The sequence below is a fragment of the Poromitra crassiceps genome, assembly GCF_964638095.1.
Source record: "Poromitra crassiceps genome assembly, chromosome: 29".
NCBI classification, from domain to species: Eukaryota; Metazoa; Chordata; class Actinopteri; order Beryciformes; family Melamphaidae; genus Poromitra; species Poromitra crassiceps.
In genome coordinates, this window is record NC_139641.1 from 6,763,719 (window position 1) to 6,775,493 (window position 11,775).

The 11,775-nt window shown below is 44.7% G+C and overlaps 1 protein-coding gene across 1 annotated transcript in view; it reads right to left on the reverse strand.

Moving 5' to 3' along the window:
* The window catches only part of LOC310800020 (succinate-semialdehyde dehydrogenase, mitochondrial-like), a gene marked incomplete at its 5' end in the record, with an annotated part of 31,492 nt that extends 20,022 nt beyond the window's left edge, over positions 1-11,470 (reverse strand). Inside the window, 2 exons of the mRNA XM_083662617.1 lie at positions 4,439-4,522; positions 11,174-11,470. Coding sequence (XP_083518743.1) covers positions 4,439-4,522; positions 11,174-11,470 — 381 coding nt within the window. The remainder of the gene's footprint in view (positions 1-4,438; positions 4,523-11,173) is intronic.
* Between the last annotated feature and the right edge of the window lie 305 nt (positions 11,471-11,775).

An 11,775-nucleotide genomic window follows, 5' to 3' on the forward strand; every position in this document is an offset into this window, starting at 1 on the left:
TATCGGTTATCGTATCGGCTCTAAAAATCCATATCGTGCATCCTTAGTGTCCAGGACAGGTAGGCTACTAACACTCTTTCCACTGTGAAAAACACGAGCTCAAACTTCCTAACGTTAACGTTACGAGACGAGAGGACAGCACAACAGAAACCGGAAAACTGTTCAAATACAGAGATAACGTAAAAACTCACAAGCTGGTGGACATCAAACATTGCTGTTATTATTGTCAGGTTAATGTTAATGTTGCAGAGCTAACGTTATTTGTGACACAAACTTGTTAAGCAAACATGTAGCCTATACGTATTGAGTTTGCATTGGCCGTGCATTATACTGCATTCTATAAAACAGAAGATAAAAGATTGCATCTTGTCAGTCATCACTTTGAGCCAGGTGTGCTCTTCATCAAGCATCTCTGTAGGAAGCTGTGCTCTGGCAAAGCGATTAGTTTAAATGGAACGGCACATAATAGACCTAGTTCACACATTCAGCACCGCAAAGTCTGCATTTTGATGAGAAAAACGCTATGGGCCTTTTTCACAACGGCCATTTGTGTCTAGAAGACAGAGTATACACAACTAACTAATTAAGGCTCCAGCACTGGAACACCTAAATGGACTGGAAGTTGGAAGCCCTAATTAACATCTTGGTGCACCTGTGTTACCTCCTGCCTTTTAGACACAAAATCGCTGCAGTGAAAAAGGCCTATTGCCATTTGTGTGGAATGTAACGGAAAAGTAATATAACGAGTATCTAACGAATTACTTTTGGCATGGAGTAATAAGTAAAGTAATAATATTACTTTTGAAAATAGTAACGAGTAATATGTAATATATTACTTTTTTAGTAATGAGTGCCCAACACTGAATAGGACTGAATCCTGAACGATGGTTTCAACGCAGCTTCAGTGTGGCACGCACGCGGCTGGTGTGCACGGCCTCGCCTGTTAACAAGGACGCCGAAATGAAACTTGTGGCTTCAGCGTAGCTTCAGCATTGCTTGAGCGCTGCTTCGGCGTATGGTATATGAACGCCCTGTTAGCCTGGAGACTTTGGGTTTGTTTTTCTGTCCTCTGTCCCTCTTGGAATTTTGGACGTCTGGATTTTTAACTCTGTTTGACTCAACTCTAAAGCTTGTTCTCCCTTCCTGGGACTTGAACTCTGAACTGTGTCTTGTGTTTATCTTTAAGTCAGTAAAGATCTCAAGTCTCAAGTCAAGACTAGTGTTGTCACGGTTTTCGGTACTTCGGTACTACTTAGTCGGTACTACATTGTTTTCGGTACTTCGGTACTACTTAGTCGGTACTACATTGTTTTCGGTACTTCGGTACTACTTAGTCGGTACTACATTGTTTTCGGTACTTCGGTACCTGTTTTTGCATGGTACCGAGGGTATCAATTTTTTTATTTTATTTTTTTATTCAATAAACAATACTTGAGGGCTACATGCCACCGGTGTTGCACTGTCTGCACTCACTGCCATACAGAGTTGAATGTAAGAAGTAAGCAGAAGCACATTGTTTTGTTTTAAAGTTGAAGGCTACATGCCATTTGTTCATTGGAAATGGTTGCATACTTTAATAAAGGAGAATATGTTGAAGAAATATCAGTCTGTTTTTTTTTACCGTGGTACCGAAATTGGTACCGAGTACCGTGGAAATTCACTAGTACCGGTACCGACTACTGAATTATTGGTACAGTGACATCACTAGTCAAGACTAGTCTTTGACTCCCAAGTCCAAGTCGAATCTCAAGTCATTAATTTTCTGTCAAGTTACCAGTCATCAAAACAGTGATTCGAGTCGAATCGAGTCCAAGGCACAATGACCTAAGTCCACATGCCTGAGACGTGGCGTCACTTTGTTGTGTGTGAATTTGTCTGCCGGGGTAAATTCACTGTTAGAGCCATTCAAACATTCTACAACAAATACAGATGTTTTGGTTGGTCTGTCCCTCCTTGTTTTGATATGTTTGGAGAGGTTTTTGTCAGATTTCCACATGTTCAAACCTTGTTTGTGTTTAGCCCATGGCACACCGATCAAACGCCAACAACTGATAAAGTAAAGTAAAGGTAAAGTCCACACTGATTGTCACACACCTGAGTGTGCGAAATTTGTTCTCCGCATTTGACCCATCCCCTGGGGGAGCGGTGAGCGGCAGCAGCGCCGCGCTCGGGAATCATACGGTGATCTAATTTGATTGGTTTAACTGATCATGTTTGATTGGTGTGCCATGATGGGCTTAAAGTCGAAGTGAACCGGAACGGAATGCACCAGCGCGAGCGTCGGACACTGAAAACGATTTGAGAGGCGGACCATATACGTGTCGATGATTTGATTTGACAATTCTGAGGACTGGCTTTGGCATTGGCCAATCCTGGCGTGTTCCACCCCCAAATCCAGTGGGATTCAGCCTGTTGTCATGATACGCGAGTGGGATCCGTGGAGTACCAGGCACCCACCGGCTTCGTGCGGAGCGAGCGGACAATCCGATCCATAGGTGCTGCCCGCCCGCCTGGAATCTCCGAGAGACGACCCCTGACAGCCAGGGAGGCTGTCAGGCTCGGAGGCGCGCGCCATTATCGTTATAAATGTAAATAATATTCCTGGAATGCGTGTTTTAACGAGCCAGTTACATTTCTTTGCATTCTTAGACATTACCGTTTGATTTAGTTTGCATAATTGCTCAAGTTAGTAGTTAGTTTATGGGCTAGAAACTCTGCCAGATGACAGGCACTAGGCGCCATTTTCCCCTTCATTTGGAAGAGAAAATGATCCAGAAATGAAGATTTGATTGACAGCTGCATGTCGTGATATGATTGGTTGAAATGGGGTAGAAATCTGATAGTACTAGGTGACGTCAGCAAACTGTACATTACTGTTATCAATGAAATCTTGAAAAACGAACTTTTGATGTGAAAAAGTGTGAAAAACTAAAGAAATTAGATTGTTGTGATTTTGTTTGCATACATTATTAAATAGGTGCTCTGCATACCCAGGTATTTGAACTAAAAGAAAAGAAAAGTCATTTTTGGGTTCAGCTCCACTTTAAGACACAGAAACAGGTGTCTCCTCCATGCAGATGTCACTGTTACAAACACTGTTGTTACAAACGCTCCACGTCAAGCGTGCGTCAAGCATGATCCATCAGCTGACATTCAAGGCATATACAGGCCTCTGGGCCCAGCTGGGCTCCTGGCCACTTCTCAGATGACATCACAATGCCGCCCTGTGACATCATGACTAGGGATGTCCGATATTATCGGCCTACCGATATTATCGGCCGATATTAGCATAAAAAAATCAATATCGGAAAATATCGGTATTTTTTTAAATACAGGGGGAGTCTCACTGAGAGCAATGCTCTCTTTTTCAGGAGCGCCCTGTTCACATTCACACACATTCATACCTGGAAGCAGACCAGTACAACCACAGTCTGATCTGTTGGCCACTGAGCAGCGCCACTGGAGCGGTTGGGGTTAAGGGCCTTGCTCAAGGGCACCTCAGTGGTGGTAATGAGGGAGGGGCAAGCGCTGCCTTTTCACTTTCCCCACCCAGATTTATCCTGCCGGTCCCGGGGATTGAACCGACGACCTTCTGGTCACAAGCTCGCTTCTCTAACACTTACAACTTTAACACAACATGCATATTATATATTAAACTCTTCAGCTACATTAAGTGGCAACATTAAGTGGCAACATAAACTGTTGTTGTTTTGTTTTGTTTTATATACTGCTCTTTACTCTGTGACGCACCTGTATTGCACTGCATTTTGCTATTTCTTATTATTTTAATAATTCTTATATTTTACTATGTTATTTTACTACTGAACTTTACTGTCTACAGTTACTATTGCTGTAATGTATTGTGTATTGTGTTTGGACCCCAGGAAGACTAGTGGTCGTTTTGGCGGCAGCTAATGGGGATCCTTTTAAATAAACAAATAAACAAATAAACAAATTAAGCTACATTATATAACTTGTTACGTGAAATTTTGGTGGGAAAAAAAGCCCGCTTATATCAGTATCGGTTGATATCGGTATTGGAAATTAAGAGTTGGACATTATCGGATATCGGTAAAAAAGCCAATATCGAACATCCCTAATCATGACAGATGTGACGTCCTTGCCAATGATGTCATAGTCAACTTTGACATCATCACCGACGCCATCACAATGCGGATGTCACCATCTCCGGTGACATCACAATGAGATGTGTGACCTTCAGCAGCTGGGAATCAGATGGGTTATGACATCACCAGTGATGTCCTATACCCAGACTAGGACAGCTATACATGGCGAGCTGCGAGACCTGAGCGTACCAGACTCTGGGTCCTTTAAAACCCGGACAAGAATCCAAACCAGAGTCTGGGCCCTTTGCTCTATATCTAACTCTATAATAGCTGTAGTCTGCAGAGCAAACAGCTACAGTATCTGTACTCACACACTCGAAGGTGATGATCTTGGCCAGGTCTTCCTTGTGCAGCGTCAGCAGGTCAAACCACTTCCTGAGCAGCACGCTCCGCTCCTGCAGGAGAGCCAATCAGATCAGAGCAGGGAGAGCCAATCAGATCAGAGCAGGGATCGTACATGGGTTACATAATTACATCACTCAGACTTCACTTGACACAAGTTAGAGATAGAAACAAACCGCATTGACAGCTGATTGACAGGCTGACAGCTGACATGAAGTGAAGTCTGTACTACCGGTATAGAGCTCGCATTAGGAGCACACTGATAGGCTCAGCTAGTAAACAACTACGGGGGCTCGTAGTGGACAAATATCATGACATTGCGTAACGTTATAGCCCCCAGATGTCCGTCAATTCGTGTGCCTGTAGAGAGCCGCAGTAACGAGTCCGGAAATCATCGATGCTAACAGCCCTGGTTCAACACAGTTTTCGCCTATGGGAGTTTTGAATGGGTTTTTGGCGCGATGCTTCTAATACGCTCTCTGGGCAACGCTGGCGTAATCAAACGCGAACCAGATGGTAGTAACATCATCTTCACACATGAAGACCACTTTTATGAGTTTTGAAGCTTTTATGTGCCGTTAAAAGGGCGGCTAGCTAGCAAACGGCTAAATGGGACTACACTGTTGAGTCGATGGGGATATATACGTCAATAACGTCACCACTCAAAGGACGAACACGGAAATTCTCTTTCTCTCACCTGGTTCAGCCCCGTTCAGCCCGGGGTAATCAGTGCACACATCAACAACAGTCCAGGTTGAGTGTTGACGTGACGTGGAAGCCTATGCGACAGTGTGTAGTTCTGGATTAGCTTAGCACGAGCTTTTTACCTCTAGGGCTCGCATTTACGCTTCAAAACTCATGAAAGTGGTCCTCATGTGTGAAGATTATCCCGCTGAACCTTGGTTCGCGTTTGATTAAACTTGCGTTGCCCAGAGACCTTATTTGAAGCATCACGCCAAAAACCCATTCAAAAATCCCATAGACAGAAACAGTGTTGAACCAGGAAGTTCGGGACTTCCGCATTCAGCCTACAAAAATACGTCATCCCTGCGGCTCTCTATTTGTTGACGAGCGATTTAAACAGAGCGACAGAGCGATTCCAAAGGGTTGAATCGAGCGACAGAGAGAAAAATAAATATCTCGGTGTGAACACAGCTTAAGTGGCCGGGGATTCTCAAAGCCTGTGTTGAGGGTCACACGAACAAAAATGCACTCTTGAAACTAAATAAATCCAAAACCAACAAGTTAATTATTTAAATTTTTACTTTAATGTAGAACAGTCATTTCTTACACATGAGATTACTTTTAGCCTTTTAGTCATAAAGATTATTTAAATATATTCCATATTCCAGACTGAAATGTTATAACAGAAGTGGAGTATTGGCCAGAATGACATGCGTTCACACCGACCTATTAAAGTTTTTCGCTGGCGTCGAGTTTACATACAAAGTCAATGCAAACGAGCGATTGAGCGTATATTCGCCTGGGAGAAAAATCGCTGGGCGTCCGAGCGACAGAGACAGAGCGATAGGGAGAAAATTTGCTCGTCGCTCGAGATGAAATATCCCAACTCGAGCGAAAATACGCTGGCATCAGTCGCTCGCTGTTCAATGCTGATTGGCTGCCGTGTGAGAGCGAGTCAAGGATCACACTGGCTTGGAACAAACCGCTGGTTTATTGTGTGGCAACAAACCGCATTGACAGGCTGACAGCTGACATGAAGTGAAGTCTGTCCTACCGGTATGGAGCTCGCATTAGGAGCACGCTGATAGGCTTTAGCTTGCAAACAATGACGGTGGCTCGTAGTGGACAAATATGACATTGCGTAACGTTATAGCCCCCACATGTCCGTCAAATCGTGTGCCTGTTGATGAGCGATTTAGCCCAAAGGGTTGAATCAAGCGACAGAGCGAAGAATAAATAATATTTATATCTTGGTGTGAACACAGCTTTATTCAATATTGGTGTTGCGTTCAGGTGCACTGTAAAAAACAGAAAACAAAAAACAAAAAATCCAGCGAGGGGCAATTGAATAGCCCTGGTCTATGACATCATCAGTTACATCACAATTGCTCGAGTGCCACGCCGGGCAAGGCAGCGCAGAGGGCGAGCTGCGTATGCGAGCTGCAGGGCCAGCTCGGCGAGCTGCAGGGCGGGCAAGGCCGCAAAGCGGCTGAGCTAGCGAGCCCGCGCAGCGGGTGAGACTAGGAATTGAGCACGTGCAGCACAGCACGCAAGATGCCTAGTGTTTTATAACATTATAAACACATTACGTACAATCTGCTATAAAGCTTTTTGATTACCACTTAAATCAACACAGGTTTTTGAGTACAATGGTAGTACTATAGGGGAGTGAGGGCCTGTGTCCATCTAGCGTCTTTTTCCGACCGTCAAACCGTGGAAGTACACTGGGAAGCACTGATCTCAGCGCACAATATACAAGGAAGCACTAACGTTAGTTCAGTGCGGTAGGAGCTTGATAGCTGACAGCTAGCAAGCTAACAACACAGGTAGGCTACGTTATTAAAAGCAGTAAGCACAACACTCACCAGAAATATTAAGTGTCTAGCCAATCTGCTCCCACAATTGAGCCTTTCTGTCTCTGTTGCGATAGTTTCTCCATATGATTAGTTGCCAGAAAAGCAGCACCCGACACCAGCGTTTTTCTGAAAAGTTAAATTATTCTCAGCTGGGAGCGCTGGGAGTCGGGCGCACAAAAAAGCTGGAGCACTCTGAAAATAGACGCTGGGCGCAGCGCACTTTCTCTAGACGTCCGTGTGCGCCCGCATACGCTCTCCCCCCATTGGAAACCACTGAAAAAAGACGCTGGACCTGATGAAAAGACGCTAGGTGGACACAGGCCCTTAGAAGCCTCCAGTTATTTTCTGTGTTGTTTGGATGAATAAGTATGAGGAGGGTTGGAAAAACGGATATAAACACATTTTTAATTGTGTTGCATTGTATCCATGTAAAACCCTGATATTTAAGTTAAAATTAACCTCAAAAGGATGGAAAATAAATAAAAGATTGAGCTAAGGGGCGTCCGGGTAGTTCAGCGGTAGATTCCCTGCCTACCAACAGGTTGAGGTTGCAGGTTCGAGCCCCACGTCTGACCTCCGGCTTGGCCGGGCGTCCATACAGGCACAATTGGCCGTGGCTGTGCATGGGAAGCCGGTGGGGTACGTGTCCTGGTCGCTGCACTAGCAGCACCTCTGGTGGTCAGCCAGGGCACCTGTTTGGTGGGGGAGGTGAACTGGGGGGGAATAGCGTGATCCCACGTGCTACGTGCTAGGGGGGAGGGAAAAGAACTGTCCTTTGCTCGTCTCGGGTCATGTGTGTCTGTTGTCTGCTGGTCCAAACAGGAAAAATGCGCCTCTCTTTGGAAACTCAACAGAAAGCTGGACTGCAGTCATCTTCACTGAGGGAATACTTTACCTGGGAGTGATCTATTCAATTAATTATTTAAACTGTGTGAGCATAACGAGGTTTTACTGGCTCAGTGATCACTGTGTGACCTGCACTGACCAGCCAATCACAGGCCAGCCTGACAGCTTATAGGAAAGCCTTAACGGTTATGCATTTATTAAAGGCTAACGGATATAATGTATGGATTACAGGAAACGTCCACTAGTGTTTCGACAGGCAGAAACAAGGACATGAATTTATAGCCTTCCACTCTGCTGCTGCATCAGCTTGGAACGGGCTTAACAAATCACTTCAGCTGGACCAGTTTGTTGACCTGGCTGCCTTTGACAGAATATTGAAGTCCTTTTTAACACATGTTTGCAATTGCCAATTGTCCTGACTCCCCTGCCCCGTCTCCTAACCCTGCACGACCTGTATGTTTTGTCTGCCCTGTCTGTTAAGTCTAAGACTTGCTCTGTGACTTTTTTTGCTAATGCTTCTTAACACTGTTTATATTTGTTTTTATTTGTATTGATTCTACTTTGTGTCGGCCTCTATGCCCTCTTGGCCAGGTCATTATTGTAAAATGTGTTCTCAATAATCTACCTGGTCAAATAAAGGAAATGATGATAATATGATCTATTGATTGTCATTCGTGCAGCTCTCTGCTGTGTGTGTGACACACTGAAGACTCAAGTTGTCCATTTTTCTTTTACTTTACTAATTTTACTAATGCTGCTGCGAGGCTGTTGACCAAGTCCACTAAGAGATGCCATATTACCCCCATTTTAGCTCACTTACACTGGCTGCCCATCAAATTTAGGATCCAGTTTAAAGTTCTTATTTTCCTGCATGGTCAAGCACCTGCCTACATCTGTGATCTGTTACATCCTTACTCCACCAGCAGGTCACTTAGGTGTTCGGACCAGGGCCTACTAGCTGTTCCTCACTCGAGGCTTAAAACTAAAGGTGACAGATCTTTTCAGTCCGTTGCTCCCAATCTGTGGAACGCCCTTCCACTAGCCTTAAGATGTGCTGCCTCCATCGACATTTTTAAAAAGCAGCTAAAGACGCATCTTTTCAGTTTGGCTTTTACTTAGCCTCTTGTTTTTCACTGTTTATTACTTGTGTTGCATGTGATTCATTCATTTCTGTATGATTCACTGTTGTTTGATAAATTGCCGATTCATTGTTTTAACTGTATTTGATGATGTGAACTGTGAAGCACTTTGTGACCTTGCTCTGTGAAAGGTGCTATATAAATAAATTTCACTTACTTATTAAAAAAAAAAAAAAAAAAAAATTTTACCCTAGCCCTATTTGCTACTTACCAATGATGATGTTGATTGTTAGATTGCTTTCTCAGCACAAATCCATGCTGCTCTAAATAGTCATCCACAAACCAGTACAAGGTCAATGACTGTGTGTGTGTGTGTGTGTGTGTGTGTGTGTGTGTGTGTGTGTGTGTGTGTGTGTGTGTGTGTGTGCGTGCGTGTGTGTGTGTGTGTGCGTGTGTGTGTGACTGTGGAGGACATTTTCACTGAGCCTCAGTCAGCTTGCACAGACAGGGCGCGTGACCCCGTTGACCTTGTACTGGTTTGTGGCTAACGATCTGGAGCTAGTATGAGGAGCAGCATGGATTGTTCAGAGAAAGGAATACCATTCAACATCATCATGGCTACAAGTAAGTACCGTAAGTAGCAAATAGGGGCTAGGGTTCCAAAAATAACAATCCCTTAAAATACTGAATTCTTAAATTGAGTGGCATCCCCATTTGCAATGAGTCTTGCGCTCCGTTAGGTCATTTGAGCATATATCCTGCAGTATGATTGGTGTCGTTGTTGTGCGAGATGTGTAACAACAAAAACTCATATCATCCTGCTTAAAGCAGCGTGCTCGATTTCTAGTTATTATTGTACATGTATGAGAATGCGTTTCTCCATTGTTGAATGAAACAGTTATTTGATTTGCCATCAATTATCCATTCATGAATTAGCCTATTGCAGACAGACACTCACTTTTAGTCTCAGATTTCTGTGTGGTGCCGATGGACAGCTCCTTTTATCGTTAAAATAAAATCGTGCTGGCCCAGTGGATCAACCGACGCTGAGGAGAGATGATACCGGCAACAACAAACATGCGCTGGGACCTAAGGTATGTGACGTTACACTTATCTTAATTGGAATCAGGCTTGAAATACCTGGTAAAACTAGTCCACTAGAATTTTATTTATTTTTATTTTACCAGGCGAGACAATTAAGAACAAAATTCTTATTTACAATGTCGGCCTGCCTCATAAGGGGAAAAGGGAGGAGGGCTAAAAGATCAAACATGTTAAAAACAAAGCACATAAAACTACAATTAAATCGACAATTAAATGAGATGCAACAAAACAACAATAAGCATACCTGAGCGCCAAATTCCATTCCAAAAATTCTGTGACAATCCATCCAAGGTGGGCTTTAACGGGTGAGGTAGTTACACATTTTGAGTGAACATAACTAACGTTTTCTGAACTGTTAGGAGGAGATAATTTTGAATTCTGCAATAAAAATGCATCCACTAAGCTGCACTTAAGAAAATGTTGTAAACCATTAGAACTGGTGCAGATTCTTATCAATGACCTCCACCCAAAAAGAAAAACGGAAGAGAGCCGTGTGAAGCGAATGTAAATTATCCCCCTTTTTGCTGGGGACCCTCTGGTCTGGAACACCCCTCAAGGACCCCTGGGGGTCCCTGGACTCCACTTTAAGAACCACTGTGCTACTAGGGTACTACACACACTTTGTGAACATAACAAACATCCAACATTATCTGAACTGTTGGGAGCTATTTTTTTCAATTCGGCATAATATTAAATCATCCACCAAGCTGCACTTCATAGCATTTCAACCATGAGAACAGGTGCAAGTGCAAGCAGTGCAGAAGTGAATGTGAAAGTTGAGATTGTCTTGAAATACTGACTATTAAGACTAATAAGGCTATTGCTTGGTCGGTTATATGTATGCCGAAGTGAATACTAGTGGCTATTAACCATTCAGATAGGGCCCTGAGTCATCTTTTAAGGACCATTATCCTGATTCATTACGATACATAAACTGACAGTTTTATGAATGGAGTATGGCGAATAGAGAGAAAGGGGCAGGTGTTTGGACTAGCCGCGACAGTGTTTGGACTAACGTTAAAACACGTTTCCTTGCTTATTGTCAAAAACACATTAAAATGTCATTATTGGAGACTTCATTAGCCTGCCAATCAGTAGCCTAACTGTTCTGTATAATCCTGCAGTCAGCTCGTACCTTGGCTGTGCGCGCCTTCCAAGAGTAGAACGCCTTGTAGGCAGCGTCCACAGCCCGCTTGGCCTCCTGCGGGCCGCAGTCGGCCACCCGGGCGAGCTCCTGGCCGGTGGCCGGGTCCAGCACGGGGAACACCGAGGCCGAGGCGGCGTCCTCCCAGCGGCCCGCCACGTAGCTCTGCGTGCGGAGCAGCCGAGAGGAGGAGACGTCCAGGCTGTACTGCCTCTGCTGGGGCTGCTGCTGCATGGTGCCGACCTGGCGGAGGAAGCAGCGAGTCCTCACCACACACACAGAGGCCATGCCGGCGGGCAGAAACAGGCACAGAGAGAGAGAGGAGGTGTCGTGTGTGTGTAGTGTCTGTGTGTGTGTGCAGGCAGCTCACGGTGTGTCTGTGACTGTGCTTCTTCTCCCCGCAGAACAGTCGCTCCGGTCGGGATGGATCTGTCAGGTTTCAGCCGGTCCCTCTGGAGGAGGAGCAAAGACACGCGACGCTGCTGAATGAATGGCCCGCCTGGAGCACTAACCTCGCGTCACCAGGCTCTTCTCGGCGGTTCCGGCCTAGAGCCCGCCCTAGACAGGAAGTAACAGCGGCAACTTTTACTATT